Raw genomic sequence first — 17,729 nt, 5'->3', positions numbered from 1 at the left:
TCTTTACTATTCCATTTCTGAAATATGGTTGTCTTTAGCTATTAAACTGATTTCATGACCCAATGGTTAAGACCTATAATTTGAAAAACACTGCCACTGAGGATTTTAGTTGCATCAGAGATAAACAAAAAGCAAAGACCTGGCATACAGGCAGGTCTGATAGTTTTAGACACCTATAAGTACACACAGCACATGCCTTTTGTCTCGATCTTTGTAATGCAGAGGCCTATACAAGGGAGCAATTGGCATAGGCTAAAGAATGAGCCAATATGGTAATACCAAAGTACAGGAAATTCAGCATTGATTATTTCTGTTTTGTTTTGTTTTTTAAAACTTGGTAGGAATGGGGCACCAACTTGTGGGTGCTTCTAAGAGATTAGATACTGGCACAGTAATACTCACTGGGATACTACTGCTGCTACATATCTGAAAAATGGGATTATGATAGAGATCATTGAAGCCCCCCCCCACATACATATAAACACTATGAAAGCAAAGGTACTGGAAAAATATGAACATTATGATTCATGGATGATTTTTCTCAAAGGAGTCTGGATTCTGAAAAAGACTATCGAATCAAACATGTAACCGTACATTATAAAATGTTATGTAATATCTCATCTATGTTAAAGGTGGTTAATGTTCTTCATTTTCACTGTTTAGGTGTCTTTCTACTGTACAGTCAGAAAGTAAAGGGAGGAGGTGATGTGTCCACAAGTCATAAAGAACAGGAGCTGTTTCTCAGTTTTGACTGATGCAGGAACAAGGGGGACAGGCACATTAGCTATGCATGTGCACTAGTAATAAAGCCCATCCTGCTGGCTGCCAGAGGCTACAGAATTGCTACGCTAATTACTACTTTTGCACTTCATCATGGCAAACCTGGGGAATTAGGAATCTAATTTTTCTGAACTCATGAAAGAAGTAACTAATGAGGTATTTAACTGTTGGCAGTGACTGGCATGCCAGGAAAGCAACATTCCAGATAAGGCGACAATACCAACCTTCTAACACCTCTCTTCACAGGTTGACTCTGCAAACTTGGAGGGGCTCAGCAAGAGAAAGCTTGTACCTTACCTTGAAGAAGGTCATCTTGGGGATGCACAACTACAACACTTTGTGATGTGTCATCTTTTGATTCAGTTTACATTTAGCAGAAAAAGCATTCTGGAGGTTGCCACCAATAACAATCAGTGTGTTCTCTGAAATCAGATGGTAACACTAGCAGGATTTGGGCAGCACAAATGCAGCTACAATCTGGCAAGCTGTTCATTCCAGCTTTCACAGCAAAGCAAAAGGCTTAACAAGTCTGCAGATTAAACACCCAGTGACCAAACAGACTCTTAGATTTCAACACCAGTTTATAACAAGTTGGTAACATTACAATACAGATTGAACACTGTGTTATTCAATAACTGATTGAGACATTCTGTTTCACTTTAAATAGTCCATTAATAGTAAAGAGCAAAGATGTTGAACAAAAACCAAAGGGGGGAAAACCTGTAACCTTATTTTTTTACTATGATGGAGTTCAGAATTTTTGTAGTGATGAGCCTATATTTTTAAGTGTTTATCACCTGAATAACTACAGAGTAGGCAAACCTGAAATTCTTAATCCAAAGCAATAGGATAGATTACTGGTTAGATCTTAGGGTTTGCACTTTAACTCATGAGAGGAGCTCTTTACTCTAGGGTATAGTTTATTATAGCTAATATTAGAAAGGTTTTCTTTTTTTATATTTTTAAATTCCTGTTACCAGTAAACAGAAGGTAAGGACTATTAAGGCTTTAAATTTTTACTTTGAAAACAAGCGTCCATTAACACCACAAACTGGATAAATCCATGACGTTTCCCTGAGGAAGTATTTCCAAGGCTCTAAAGACCTGGAGGGACTTTACCTTTTTGGATATATACTTAGTTTTTAAAGTCCCTAAGTCTGTGATACAAGGGGTATTATGTCCAATCTCAAAAAAGATTGTTTTTCACAGTTATACTATACATTTTAGTATTTTTGAAATCAAATCATTTTTTGAAAAATAAGAAAAATACCAATTTTTTTTGTAAAAAGAAATTCATGATTCTGAAGAAATTACCAAGGTTTTTTGTGTCGCTACTGAGGCAGTGCTTAATCTGATCATTTCCCACCAATCAGGGAGACGAAGTAAGCATGAGAGAAGTTTACAATATTAACTGAGAAACTATACTTTGTTTGACAGGGATACTGTGAGCAAGCTCTCTATCACTACTGAGAATACCCCGAGTAAACCCTTCTTTTAAAAAATTATTAAGAATCATAACCAGATGCATGATTCAGATTAGAAAACTGAATGAACCGTCTAGTAGTTTAATCACATAGGTGTTTACCCAATTGACTGTTTTTGTTTTTTTTTAAGCATTTAAAAGCATGCCCTCCCTGAAATGACTCCTATTCTCCACAGGGGTTAGAAGGTACATTATGGGAACTGTAATAACGGCTTGCTGTGCCTCCAGGCAGCGTTCCCTCCTCATAGGCTTGGAGATGGTTCTCTTGCTTCTTCCAGCTTTGTAAGGATCCACTGTTGGGGAGAAATAGAGCAATGCTTAATAGTTTCAATGAACTAGTGGTTAAACAAAACAGAATGAATGGAAATCTAAAAGCCAACATTAGACATAAACTGATAGCCAATAGTTAGCCTATATATGGTACAAGAGAACACTGACATAGCCCAGATGTCAGAGGAATAGTATTTCTCTAAGGTCTTTGGAATTAGAATTACATTTTGGGAATTAAAGGTTCCTCTTGAGAATAAGAAAATTACAATGAACTATTCTGCCAGAAAACTCAGTTTTGCAAAACTCTTTCCATCTTGTACCAGTTCTACATATAGGAATTCAGTTTGAGTAGGAACAATTACAATTTTGTAGTTGGTAGTAACATAGTATATGTTTGAGCAGTTTTGTTCCTCTCATGATCATTTTTTATGCTGAAAGAACTAGAAATTATTAAAATGAAACGAATATAAACCTTTCTATCAACAAAGTCCATGATTGTGGGATCGGTCTGATGAATGAAAGCTGTGGTATAGTTGTGTACCATTTCCAAAAGATTTAGACCGTAGCTAAATGAGATGCTTTGGTGACTGTCTCCTCACAGACACACCAATCTGAACAGCTACTCATGTATCAAACTGAGCTAAGGAAATCAAGTGAGACCACATCCTGCTTACTGAGTTCTCAGAACAAAAAGACATCTAAGAAGGAAGGTAAGAGTTGTCCATAAAACACTGTAACTCAACCTCAAGCAAATAAGCATGGAAAGATGCTCCCACCCCCAGAGGCAAGACAGTCGATTAACCACAGGTCTTAGACTTGAAACCCAGCCATGCCATGCCTGAGTGAAACCACAACCAACTTCAATGGAACTAAGCTAATTACCACCCTCCTAACTCTAGGCAGCAGAGCACAAAGCAAGATATCATCTTCTGGGGAACAGGGCAAGGCCATGACAGAGTTAAACTCAGGTTCTACATGGGCTGCATTAAGACCTCACCTATGAATAATGATTGACTAGATTAAGAACCCACACAACCCCAAACCCAAACCTATTATGCAATTTATAAGAAATGCATTTATCTCTAAGGACAAATATAAGCTAAAAGTGAAAGGACTTAATAAGCTATTCCATGCAAATGGAATGCAGAAGAAATCAGGAGTAATCATACTTATAGAAAACCAACTTTAGAACAAAAGTTGTAGAAAGAGTAAAATTTGATCCGAAGTAACATAGTCACAGAGAATAAACCATTTCACAGTGCTTTAAGAAACTAGAAAAACAACAAAACAAACTCAAAATTAAATGTCAGGGAGACAAATAAACCAATGAAATTGTAACTCTTTGAAAACATAAACAAATGAGACAAAGCTCTTGGTTGGAATAAAAAGACTCAGAACCAGAAATGACATTACAAAATGATACCAGAGAAATAAAGATCATCATATTATTATGAATAGCTATGTGCCAAAATATTGGTAATGAACAAATTCTAGATGCATGCACCTTACCAAAACTGAAACACACACATACACAGTAAAAAAAAAAACTTAATGAAACTGAAGCAGTAATAAAGTCTATCCTCAAAGAAAAGCCCAGTTAGCATATTCTGTCTCTTAGTTCCTGGAAGAAACATTTCAGTGCTTTATTCCCGTTTTGTGGTAATTCATTCCCCCTTCCTATGATTATGCCAATGTCACCTTTAATCACACTACCTTGATAGAAATTTCATAGCATACGCTAACTGGTTCAAGGTATACATAGGAGGGAAGCAATTAGTGTCTAGATGTGACAAGTGAACTGGTATGATGGGAGAGATTCCTTATGTATGCTGTGAATATGTTTCTCTTATTGGTTGATGAATAAATGCTGGTTGGCTAGTAGCCAGGCAGGAAGTACAGGTGGGGCTATCAGACTAGGAGAATTCTGGGAAGAAGAAAGACAGTGAAGCAGTCACCAGAGGGAGCCCCAAGTAGCCGCCAAAGGAGCATTGCAGGAGGCCACAGCCTCAAGATAATACATAGGTTAATAATTAAGAGAGAGCTAGCCAATAAGAAGCTTGAGCCACCATCCAAACAACTTATAATCAATATAAGTCTCTCTGTGTTTATTCCGTGGCTGTGGGACCAAGCAGGACAGAAACCTCTGTCCACAATGGTATCAAGTAATATTTGATGGGCAATGTAGTAAGAAGGCAGAGGTACAGGGATGAAGTTGAAAGGTCCAGTGCTCTTAAAATGAGTTACCCCAAACAGTAGTACAATGCTCCATCAAGAACAGCATCTTGGCTATGATTAATGTGATGTAAGTTCATATGATTCATTTTCTTGTAATTGCCATGATCCCAAAAGCATGTTCACTGCTCTCCATTCCCATTTCAAAGAAACTGGGTTAACTGACTTCCCACAAAGTTCTACTAGTGAGCAAGAGAGGAAATATTGAAACCTGCCTTTTCTGACTACAGCCTTGGTTTCATACTTGTTTTGTTACACCATTGTAACTGTGTAGTAAAGAAGTTAGCAATGCGGAGTTAATCTGTCCACTCCAGCAGAGAAAGTATAATACTAGAACACAATGATTATTGGTGTTTGCTGAAAACATGCCAAAACCTGTAATTTCAGCTCTTAAAGAGACGGAGGCAGGAAAACAGTAGGTTCTAGGATATCCTGGACTATATAGTGAGACCCTGTCTCAAAAAAAAAAAAAAGAGCAATTTTATTTGAAAAGCCAGAGTGTTGAATATATTGAAAAATATTTGAAGAAAAGATCATTAATTATATGTACTAAAGCTGTTAAAAACAAACACCCTAAAAAAATTTACCTGCCGCAAAACATGGCTTCAAAGTGAGATGTTTCTATGTGGTTTAAATAAAGATCAATTATATTTACCCTAGCGTCCTCTGGAGTCTTGAAGTTAATTATTTTTCCAAATTCTTTGGCATGGAATACAGATTTCACCCGTTCCTATAAACAGAGTTCATAACTTCATTAAAAAGAAAACCCAGTTGTTGAAATACAATAAAGAAATGACTTCTCCCCCTTACAGATGCTACAATTACACTGTCTCAGGGAAACTATCCTGAGAGCAGCATTCATAAAAAACAGATCAAAGGGTCAACTTTAATGCACTATTTGAGAAATATAAGTATTGAAACAGTCTGTTCTACATACCTTTGCTTCAATGCGCAATCTTCTTCCATGGACAATAAATGGCTCTTTGGTAAATTCATCAAAACTATACTGCCATTCACATGTCAGCTGTCCAAATGTTCCTTTTGTTACAAACAACACACCACTAGGTTAGGGGGACAAAAGGATTCACTTTGAGAATTGAGAAACGTAGGCCAATAACACAAGATTTATTTTTATTTTTTTGCACACACACAGGGAATATTCATATAGATAAACAAAGCAATATTAAAATCATATTTTTTTAAAACTTGATGTGTATGTGTGATGACCTGAATGTATGTGTGTGCACATGTGTGCAGGTACCTAGAGAGGCCTGAAGAAGTCATGGGATCCCCTGGAACCAGAGTTACAGGTGACTGTGTGTAGACAGAAGTTTCTGTCACACTGGGGCCTGTAGCTGTTTAGTGTGTTTGGCTGATGGCTTCTTATTGCCTAGCTCTCTCTTAATTATTAACCCATAACTATTAATCTGTGTATTTCTACATGACCTTATCTTATCAGAGAATGCCCAGGGGTCCTATCTTCATGGTAGCTACATGGTGTCTCCTTGAGACTCACTCCCTGTGTCCCTATTCTCTGCATCCTCCTAGTCAGGTATCCCTGCCTATACTTCCTGCTTGGCTATATTCTGCTTGTCCATTGGTCAAACCAGCTTTATTCATCAACCAATAAGAGAACATATATTTGCAGCATACAAAAGGACATTCCCCTATCAACTGTGCACCATCCTATATAGATGCTGGTAACTAAACCTGGATCTTCTGCAAGAACAGCAAGTATTCTTAACAGCTGAGCCATTCTATAGTGCCACAAAAACCTTTGTGAATTTAGGGTTTGAGGTATGGCTCAAAGGTAAACTACCTCCCTAAAAAGTATGTGGCCCTGGGCTTGATTTCCAGTACCACAAACAACAACAACAACAACAACAAAACCAAAAAAGACAATAAATTTAAGACAATAGAAACCATAAAAGTATCTGTTTTCAGACCACAATGGGCTAAAATTAAAAACTGGATAACAGAAAGATGAAAAAATGACAATACTCCCCAATGTTTACAAATAAAGGCATTTCTAAAACAAGCTATGAGTTAAAGAATCTCAAATGGTAAAAACAATTGTAAGAGTGTGACAATGAAAATACAACATCTATATAGGATGTAGCTGAAGCAATGCTCAGTGGAAAATGTACAGCATGAGCTATAATGGAAAACTGAGCTGAAGTCTTAATAAATAAGGCACTTTTAAAGGAATGTTAAGCATTTACACAACCAATTACCAGAAAATATTCAAGAACATGTAACACATTAGAATAATGTACTTTGCACCCTCCGTCAGAAAGAGGCTTTTCTGACCACACTGAACAGAATCAACATACTGAAAATCCTTGGGGTTTTCCAGGAAAAATCAAGTCCTGTTATTGTCAAAATCAGAGAGAAGTCACATCTGAGACTTCATGGGGGAGAAATAAGAAAAATGCATTTCACCTATGATTCCACTTAATCCTTCCTTCAAAGACCACTTTCCCACAGATGTTCTTTGTAGTTGAGATACCAATTTTAAACTGATAGCACACACTTTCAGAAAGTGATTTATAAATGGCATGTGGCTGAGACACAAGCCAGTCAGGCTCTTGCTCTCAATCATGTCTGAGATTGCTGGAGATACTGAAAAAGTCTACATGCCTTTCTGAAGATGTCATAGCTGGGAGTATCTTGTCCTATTCACATTGATGTACCCAGTTATGACAGTCAACTTATGCATTCTTATGAAGAAATGCCATTACGAGGACTGCTGACTTCTAGAATAACCTGAGTGATATTTAGAGGGTAAAGTCTATCTGAAAGGTCAGTTCTACACAAAAGTAGCTGGGATACTAAACTAACTTATAATTCTGTGTATTTATGATTGTGTTTATCTATAAGCATACACAAAAATGAACTTAAATGTACGACCAGAGTTTATAGCAATCAGTGTGGCTATATAGACACGAGGAATGTAAGAACCTGTCATCCTTATCAATTATATTAGAGAAGGAAAAGAAGTTACCGTCTTGTTATCATGAACATATCTGTTTTATTGATCATGACATGGGTAAAATACTTGTATTTTGCAAATCTTCCATTTTCCATGACCTATAAAAAAAGAATAAAGTTGAAATATTCCATTTTATTTTATTATTCTCAAAAAATTTCTTAGTGGAGGCAAATAACTAACATTCTTAATATAGTAAATACACACACCAAAATTGAATTAAATATGCAAATTATTTCCATTGTAAAAGTGTTTATCACATTGCTTTGAGGTTATACAAATGCAGAAATGACAGTTTTTAAGTATTAGGCTTTTAGAAGATGTTAGCTTACATGTTCAAACTCAATCTACTAGGGATTAAAATATCCTAGACATTTTAATCTTTGAATCCTATCACACTTGTATAGAAACGTGTAAGTATACACATTAAAATGTAGGAACTACTAGGGAAGAACAGGTTCCTTTCTGTTTAAAAGTCATTTTCTTTGCCAGCCTCAGAACTAGTTAAAAAAAATAAGAAGCAGAGTTTTTGAATAAACCCAAAGCCAACGGACAATGTGTAAATTCACTTTCAGGACTGTTAAAACACTAACATTTGTTAACAATTCTTTGCTCTAGAAAATACAAATGTAACCATACATACAGTTATTATTTGTTTCAATATCACTTTTTTAGGAAGCAAGTACCTTGGATATTTAAAATAAAAGCAGACTGTATTTTAAAGGCAAGTAATTTAGTAAAACTTGTGACTAAGAATAGTAAAAAATGATGCATATTAAGAATTTAGGTGCCAGAAGTGGTGGCTCACGCCTTTAATCCCAGCACAATGGTGGCAGAGGCAGGTAGATCTCTGTGAGTTCGAGACTAGACTGGTCTAGAGTGAGACTCAGGGCAGTCAGAGCTGTCACATATAAGAACCCTGGCTCGAAAAACCAAATGGGTGGGGAGAGAATTTAGGCATATTAGGAGCCATGGAGAAATTCCAAAGATGTTAAATAGTTTTAAAAAACTGCACCCCATGAAACTACATTAAAGAAAATCATCTAGTTTAGAAAAAATGTTGACTTCCTAAGCATCTTGGTGAAGACTCTCCTTTTTAGTCTTTTGTACCAAGATGATAAGGAGAGTCTTTACCTTTATACCTTTATTGGAAAAGGAAAGAAATAAAACACCAGATTACTTTCATGGAAGTAAATGACATGCATGTTTTTTTTTAACTTTGAGATTATAAAATATTATGGAAAACATCTTTATTCTCTATTGTAATATGTAGAGCAATTAAACACAAAGTGAAGGGAAAAAGTCACAGATTGAGAAGAACTTAGTGAGGATTATTAATTTACAAACTATAAGTAAATTTGAAAACTTAGGTGAAAGAGATAAATGTAAGCTAAGAGAAAGCAGCATCAAATTTTACAGAGGAGGGGTAGAAGGTATTTTCAGATAATATTATATCTGAAAAACTTGGTAACTCATTTCAAAATGGAAGGAAAAAAGTTCCTTTTCACAATGGTAAAGAAAAGATTATCTATTCTCATTTTATAAGTACTATGTACAACCTATAAGATAAAGCTACCAAAACCCCTCTAAGATGAAGAGATTCTACTTTGTAATGCTGGCTGACCTCAAACTCCCAATTCTCCTGCCTCAGTGTGCACCACCAAGCCCAGCAGTCATTTTGATGAAAAAACTTGAAAAGTGAAAATCCACACATTATTCCTGGATGTTATCACTCATTGTGAGGTCCCCATGCACCTCTTTTCCTTCTTTTATTTATTCTTTCTTTTTCCTCTTTGTCCAGGCTTGGGCAGAGCACTGATGACAGCAGAAGTGGTTCATCTTTTAACTGTATACCCTTTAATTCCATTTGTTTTTCATTTGAAATAAATAAGCTTATGAAAGTGTTCTTTGTTTTTATGGCCAAATTCTGAAAGCAAGAATACAAAAATCTATTTTCTTTAGACCACAGTATAAAAATTAAAAGTCTATACAGCTCATTAGTAAATTATAACCTTCAAACCACATAAAAGCCAGTGTTCATCTCCCAGTATCTTCTATGTCAATATCAAGACATGGTAGTGAAGTTGAATCTTTCATTGTTTTTCACTTAAGACCAAACAATTCTAAGCTGTGCCTGATTAAATTAAACCAATTTCAATAGTCACGACAACATCTAATATAAGCAAGCCACAAATCTTTTACAAATGTAAATGATGCAATGTTCTCTGTACTTCATCTTTATATGCAACACTGGACAAAACAAATGGACATTCTGATCACAGCATGTTTCAAAACATAAACTATGTCCCTGTTATTACAGTTGATATATTTGAATAAACGAAGTCACCATGCATTATAGGTCTTCAGGTATTTCCATTATCAACATGTGAATCTAAAGTTGCAGAAGCATAGGAGAGAATTTGATAGGTTACCAACCACATTACAGTCTAGAAATGTACTTTTAGTCACAATTTTCTGGTTCATTATTTGACTTTGTAAACACATCCTTTATGAAGATTTATGGTTTTCCAAACACCATCAAAACTCCAACTATGACACAAATGTAACTGTTCATCCAACACAATCTGCATACTGAAGATCAGGTGTTTCACCCTTCACAGTTGTGTAGTAACAATACAGCTAAGTGATTAGCTTGGGATTAACTGCAAACATGGCTTAGAACACTGGCTTTCTGGATTATTAATGCACATTTGTCACTGTGTCAGTCACACTTTCTCTGTGTTACCTTAAAAATGTCTTTGATAAACCCGGCAGATGCCAGTTACTGAGGCAAGCTGTTAAGCAGCTGAATTTAGGTGACTATTTTAGATCAACAGGTCAAAATCCCACATCGTTTTTATTCTAAATAGATGCTAGTTTTGAAATTTTCCACTACACTAACTTCAGATAGCATGTAAAATAAAAGAATGAGTACAATAAAGGTTGACATCGATACATGGAAGCTTTATATACTAAGTATTTAGCTGAAGTACCAAGGACTTAACAATAACCAGTACCTTTAGGACATGTTACCCTTATTTTTATGTAGTGCAGTGATAAATGAAAAACAATTTTGCCTTATTCATTAATTTTATATATGAATTACTTATCATTAAGAGAGTTTACAAAAGAAACAGAAACAACTAAAAGTGCATTCACTGTGTATGTAACAATCTGTAGACAACATTTCACATGGTTATTGGTGACAGTTCCTGTCTGAATTTGGAAAAAGACAAGTTCCCAAGGCACTTTACTAAATATAAATAAATCTACACCAAATTCAAATATGATCAAAATACTCTCCTAGAACAGTATTTCATAGTCGTAGGAAGTTTGTGTTTTGTTTGTTAAATACAGCAACATGTGAGACAGGAATGGTGGCACATGCCTTTACTACCAACACTTGGAAACATGGCAGGCAGAGGCAAGCAGATCTCTTTGAGTTTGAGACCAGCCTGGTTTACATAGTGAGTTCTGGACAACAAAGAAACCCTGTCTCAAAAAAACCTAAATAGTAAGTAAATAAAGATTAAAAACATGTGTAATTAAAATGGGCAAGGTGGTGTACATCTAAAATACTATCACTTAACAGGATGCAGGCTAGCCTGAGTTTCCTCACAAGTTCTAGGTCAGCCTCTACTACATAGCAAGACTGTCCCATGAAAGAATGGAGTGGGAAAGAGGAAGGAACAGGGAGAAAGATACAGGCAACTGGATGTTGTGCTTAAAGGAACCTTATCTTTTCAGAAAATTGGAGTAAATACTACAATTATTAAGAATTATTAAGCATTTAGCAATTTAAAGTTTTACTAAGTCACTTTAGTTTGCAACTTAAATCCATGATTGAAGAAATGGTATGAATCAAGCTTTGTAATGAACTATGGTAGAAGCAAAGACCTCAAAGCTCAGTGCTTTCTTACACAATGAACAGAAAGGCAAGGCAGTTAAAATGTCCAATCTTAATGCTTTGTCATTGGGTTTGAAGGGGAAGTATTTAAGCTCCATACCTTTGTCTCTTCATGCGCCATGAGCTATCCTAACTGTCAGCTGAAGCATAAACATAGGTGTGGTGACAGTTTATGTATGAAAGCTGAGTATAACCCATTTCTATAAAATCAAGTGAAGATGTTAAATCTCAGGAGATGTGAACTCTTTTCAACTAGTATAGCCAAAAAACAGCCTGGAAAAAGCGAAGAATTAAGCTGCCAGATGACTACTAACACATTCTAGAATCAGTGTGTGTGCATGTGTATCATGAAGTGCAGTTACTAAAGCATTTCAAGCAGAATATTTACTCATCGCTATTTATCTATCCCTCCTATATATACTTGAAATAACAATAGCATTTCTTTTCCAATACTGTATAATGAGAAACAGTCCAAATGAGTTTATTGTTTCTATGTTAAACAATTAGTATGTAGAAATTATCATGGTATTATAACTATTCTACTAACCTTGAAAGGAAAGAAAAAGGATGAGATTTAATGATGCTTTTATCCTCGCAAAGAGGAGGCAAATGAGGAATACATAGTTTATTAATGGTGGCCAAGAGCTAGCATAAATTGGTATTCATCTGGAATAATAAAAATACAATAGAGTTCTTATTAGGCATACTAATAATAATCACATCCACTGTCTTACTTGTTTTAATCCTAACAACAATATCAAGACAAGTGAAACTACAAATTATATCCGTTTTTGGAACAGAGGCCAGACAGGCATCAAATGATTAAAGTTAGTAAAAGGAAAGGTTAAAACTAAATTAAGGTTTATATGGTTCAAGAATCCAAGCCTTGACCCACAAGGTCTTGCTAAATCTCATGTAACAATTTTTAATATCAAAATGAGTGACCACAGCATTATAGTTAACCTTCGGTTTTGTAGTTTCAGAACCCAGTCATCCTTGGGATCCTAAGTAGTTTTTAAAAACTGCAATTATATCTATGACATACCAACTTTTACATCAGTATTCCTGAGGAATATGATATTTGCAATGCACTTATGTGGAATTTGGGATTATATGTAATCTGCAGATGATTTAAAATATACAGGAAAATATAAATGTTGTATGTAAATACTTTGATGCATCTAGAGGTTTAGGCATCCCTGAGGGTCCTAGAACCAATCCCCTGCAGATAGTAAGAGATGACTATCTGTATTTTTACAGAATATTACAGCAGATGCTGAGGAATCTCATTTGGGCAATTCACTAAGATATAGTTTAGGTATCCTACAAATTCAGAGAGGACTCTTTAGTTTTGAAGTTCATAAGTATCTGCGATTATTCTCTTGAGATAGGTACTTTGTGCCCAATTCCTATAGTTCTGTGGAGAGCCTTGCACTTTAGTGAGGAAGAGGGATTTGGTTGTTCTTAATCCCCATCACTTGAATTATTAAGCTTATGAGGGATGAGTGAAACTTAACTATCATCCTAAGCACTGTAACCCTAATTTCTTTCAGGAAAAAAAAAACAATAAAAAACCCAAAACCTAAGATACTAATAATAGGGATTCAACAAAGACAAACGAACTCACAGTACTAAAACCATGGTTTGTAGTTTAACATAAACCATGGCCCAAGTCAGGCTGAGAAAAATCAAATTATATGTTAAGTAGCATCTTTTTGTTTGTTTGTTTGTGAAATTTTAAAATTCAGAGTAGCTTAATAATTTACTCTAGAAAAGTTAATTTCACATGAAATATCCAGCTTCTCATCCTTGTACTCTACACTACATCTCTAATGACAGTAACTGCCTCAGACAAATTTAAGTGTATATTTCTCTACAGTACTTCCCAAAGGGTCCTGTATGTGGTAGGTTGTTATGTAATCCACTAGAATTATCAGAAGTTACTAAGATATCAGTATCACTTCATGAAGTATCATTTGATTCTTAAAGACTTAACTGAAAAATAAAAAATGGTATTTTTTAGCATATGACAAATTTTTAAATGAATACAGAGGCCCATATAAAAATTATTTAGTAAATGAAAATACCTTTCATAATATTAATGATCTGACAACCAGTGTGGTAGCTTCCCCCATGGGAGAATTTGTCTGTTCACAGAAACTAGGGAATAAAAAAAGGCAAGAGTTCTAGCAAGTAAATAGTGGCATCATGGGCTGTAAACCTGACCTCAAAATTTAGCACATTAAGCCTAATTAGGACTGAAGATTTTCTAAACTAGTACTTACTATAGTGTTTAACCGTGTGTGTGTGTGTGTGTGTGTGTGTGTGTGTGTGTGTGTGTGTGTATTCATATTCTCCTTGGTAAAAAAGAGAGTAAAGTTCAAATGGAGCCTATCTGAGCTTAACATTCAAGGGTTTAAAAATTATGAATATGTACTGAATTTCTATTATAATGCTATTTACCTATTATATTTGCAAATGTAACAACTGTAGTGGTAACACATTTTAAAATATACTTAGAAGTCAAATAGTCTTATTTTCTGGATTTACATTAATAAATTTTCAATTAAGATGAACAAAAAGTGGAACAATTTCTAAGGAGAACCATCACTTCAGAAGAAGACACAAATAACTTCAAAGTCTTGTTCAGAAAGTACTTTTTACCATCACTTGGTGTGACACAGTCTGCTAGAGTAGTACTCAGAATCCATCCAAGCTAGACAGTGCCCTTCCCACAAGCTCTGTTTTTTCTGAGGCACTACAAATTCTTATTTGCATATAAATGCATATATATAAATAAAAATGTGGCTCTCTTCAGTTTTCTCCTTCCATTTAGAAATATTTTTCTCGAGAGGGAAAGTTACAAAATAAAGAGTGAGAATTAAATAAGCCATGTCTCCTACTTCTTGTCCACTTACTTAAAACTTTAGATGAAGTCAGAAGAAGAGTGTCCAGCACTATTCTGTGGTCTGACTGCTATTTTTAAGCCCTTTCTTCCAGAAAAACTGTCCTTCTCTTCCTGAAGTAAAATGAAAGACCACGACGCTGAAGGTAGTTATCCTCCATGGCTAGCAAGGCAGGGTTTGAAGCTAATTAAACATCTGTAATTTCTGAAAGAAAAGACATATAACAAACAAAGCAGCCTCCCTCCTACAACTAGCACAACAGCAACTATCATAACTCTGTAAAGAATCCAAAGACAATATGGATCAAACTAAAAATACTTGAAATGGTAAAGAACATGCTATTGTCCTGGGACGACTCAGCTCTCAATGGAACTCTCACAGGCACTCTCACAGATACAGTTCAGGAGGTTTAATTTTAAAGGAAGAAATATTTTTAGAACAAGAAATATTAAAAGGTGAAAATACATTCAATGAAAAAGGAAAACAGAAATGTCAACTAGTCACTTGTGTCCCTAAGTCTTATGTCTCACATGTGGGAATTACACTATGAGTAGAAAGTTTTTTTAATCACTAAAAGTTAATAATCCTGCTTATACAATTTGTAATACAAACATTAAATAGAATTCATGCATCTAAATCATAACTATATGAATAAAAATGTTAAAAAGAAAATAACCCATATGTGGTTAAGAATACAGCCGGGCGGTATAGCGCATGCCTTTAATCCCAGCACTCGGGAGGCAGAGGCAGGCGGATCTCTGTGAGTTCGAGGCCGGGCTGGACCGATAGCCTCCGAAACAATACAGAGAAACCCTGTCTCGTAAAAACCAAAAAAAAAAAAATATATATATATATATATATATATATATATAAATGATAACCTTTTTCTGTCAATTCTTACTTTAGAAGTGTGTGAGGTGTGTTCACACACTGTCTGGGGGAGGGACAAGTGTCACGGTGTGTGTGGAGACCAGAAGACACCTTCTGAGAATTGCTCTTGTCATTCTTCCCTGCTTAATATGGGTCTTTATGCCACCTTGTGAGCCAGACCAGACTTGCACTGCTGTGTCTAGCTTTTCTGTGGGTCCTAGGGGGTCTGTACTCAGGTTGCCAGGCTGTGCAACCAGCACCTTTACCTACTGAGCTATTTACCCATTCCCCCACTTGTCTTTAACGAACAAATATTTTAATAAATGTGAAAATATAATTTTTGAAAGTTTCTATATCAGTTATTAAATACAGTTTTACATCACAATCAATGTTGGTGAAAACATTCATGAGCATGACTTTGGGCTTTATAGGCTCAGTTACACATAAAAACCTATTAATGTAATTGAATCTTCTACCTACCAGCCTGGTATTTTTGAGGCAAGAGCTCATTCTTTAGCCAGGCTGGCCTGAGTGCTGTGATTACATAGGCTCTGATGCCTCTCACCTGGTCACATTCATAGAATTGGCAAGTTTTATTCAATATGGTAAGAAAATTTTTGTAGATATAATACAGACAACAGATTATTGATGAATGACAATTTCTAATATAAAATATTCTCAGTGAATACAAATTATACATAGTTATCTTAATCTCTAGTCTGATTTTTAAATTTTTTTCTAGTCTAATTTTTAAAAAACATACTATCTACTATTCTCTGGCTTAAATTTGAACACTATATAAGATCCTCAAGAATGACATAGCTCAATCAAGAGAGATTCTTTGTTGTTATTTCACTGTTTAGAATATACGTATGTATTGAGGACTACATTAAAATTGAGTATCACATAATTATTACACATTTGCTGATATTAGAAAGCACATTGTAGATAATAATTATGGATATGAAAATGCTTTACCACATTAAAATAAAACCATAAATTCATGAAAACCATAAATTACTGTTTTCTAATTCAGACCTATTCTGACTCATGTACTTTATTATCTTTTGACTCAAAATTTCCTATGATGCTTTTTTGTTTGTTTGCTTGTTTTTCAAGACAGAGTTTCTCTGTATTGTTTTGGAGGCTGTCCTGGAACTCTGTCTGTAGACCAGGCTGGCCTCGAACTCACAGAGATCCGCCTGCCTGTACCTCCCGAGTGCTGGGATTAAAGGTGTGAGCCACCAAACGCCCAGCCCTATGATGCTTTTTACTCATTCATTCACTGAACTTAGATTAAATTAAGTGTACATGTTTTTAATTGATCATCATTTATTGCAAAGGCGCTGATAATCATGAATAAGCCAGGCATTCTTTTTACATGATCATCATTACTTATCTAAATGTCTGTACTTGATAACATTTTATTCAAAACTCTTGGGTCTTTAATATTTGGAGGCTATGATACATTCATTTCCAATGAAATCTATAACAAAAACTTAGATGCAGTTGAAGATGCAGCAGAAAAGACTCAGTAACAGAGTAGCTGGTTTTGACCCTCTTTGTATTAGTACTTAATATAGAATTTTTACCATACAATTTAAACTAGACAAAATAGTAGCAATGACAGTAATATTCTTCAGTGTATATGGCTGAGACATAAATACAATATTTTCATACCAAGTATGAAATGCCACAGTCAGAAGACATCTATAAGTCTCCGGTTTGTACATTTTATAACATGACCTTAAAGCCAATAGTCATCAATGAAAACTATTTTAATGACTACAAAATAGCTAAAGTTTATTTGTAGGCCCAGGTACATGTGTGGAGACCACAGGACACCACCATGTGGGTTCCAGTTATCTAACTCAGGACATCAGGGTTGGCAGCAAGGGCCTTTAGTCACTAAGCCATCTTGGCAGGCCCCAAGGCTGAAATTTATATCAGTTTGACTAAATTAAGATTTATTTTGACTTATTGGTTCAAATGAATATTAAAGCTAATGTTATTCTGGATTTCTATTTATCTAACTATAACGTTGAGCTCTAACTGATTTTATTCAACAGCTCTTAGAAATTTAATCAATCACACATGATTATGATGGATACAATTTTAGGATTTTTTTTCATTTTGTCAGGTTTCAGTATGTTATTCAAGTACAAGGGAGAAACAACTGGAAATAAAGAATTCCCAATATTAATTATTCAGGGAAGAGAAACTATTCCTACTTTATTCACACAAGCAAAGACCATGTAGAAATTTAGAATATAAAGTTAAACTACATAAAAA

The 17,729-nt window shown here is 35.1% G+C and overlaps 2 protein-coding genes across 3 annotated transcripts in view; one reads left to right on the top strand and one right to left on the bottom strand.

Annotated features, from left to right (window-relative positions):
* Positions 1-5,419, top strand: part of LOC101825095 (guanine nucleotide-binding protein subunit alpha-14) — a 164,013-nt gene extending 158,594 nt beyond the window's left edge. Inside the window, exon 7 of the mRNA XM_021225494.2 lies at positions 1,027-5,419. Within this exon, the coding sequence (XP_021081153.1) occupies positions 1,027-1,031 (5 nt within the window). The 3' untranslated portion in view covers positions 1,032-5,419. The remainder of the gene's footprint in view (positions 1-1,026) is intronic.
* Positions 1,344-17,729, bottom strand: part of Vps13a (vacuolar protein sorting 13 homolog A) — a 170,575-nt gene continuing 154,189 nt past the window's right edge. For both annotated transcript variants that reach the window (XM_040746689.1, XM_040746714.1), the window contains 4 exons: positions 7,770-7,855; positions 5,703-5,826; positions 5,421-5,495; positions 1,344-2,556 (listed from right to left, as the gene is read on the bottom strand). In XM_040746689.1, coding sequence (XP_040602623.1) covers positions 2,506-2,556; positions 5,421-5,495; positions 5,703-5,826; positions 7,770-7,855 — 336 coding nt within the window. In that variant the 3' untranslated portion in view covers positions 1,344-2,505. The remainder of the gene's footprint in view (positions 2,557-5,420; positions 5,496-5,702; positions 5,827-7,769; positions 7,856-17,729) is intronic.

The sequence above is a fragment of the Mesocricetus auratus genome, unplaced genomic scaffold (genome assembly GCF_017639785.1).
Source record: "Mesocricetus auratus isolate SY011 unplaced genomic scaffold, BCM_Maur_2.0 Super-Scaffold_4256, whole genome shotgun sequence".
Lineage (NCBI taxonomy): Eukaryota > Metazoa > Chordata > Mammalia > Rodentia > Cricetidae > Mesocricetus > Mesocricetus auratus.
Note: the sequence above shows the minus strand (reverse complement) of the source record. Positions and strands in the feature narration are given on the sequence as shown.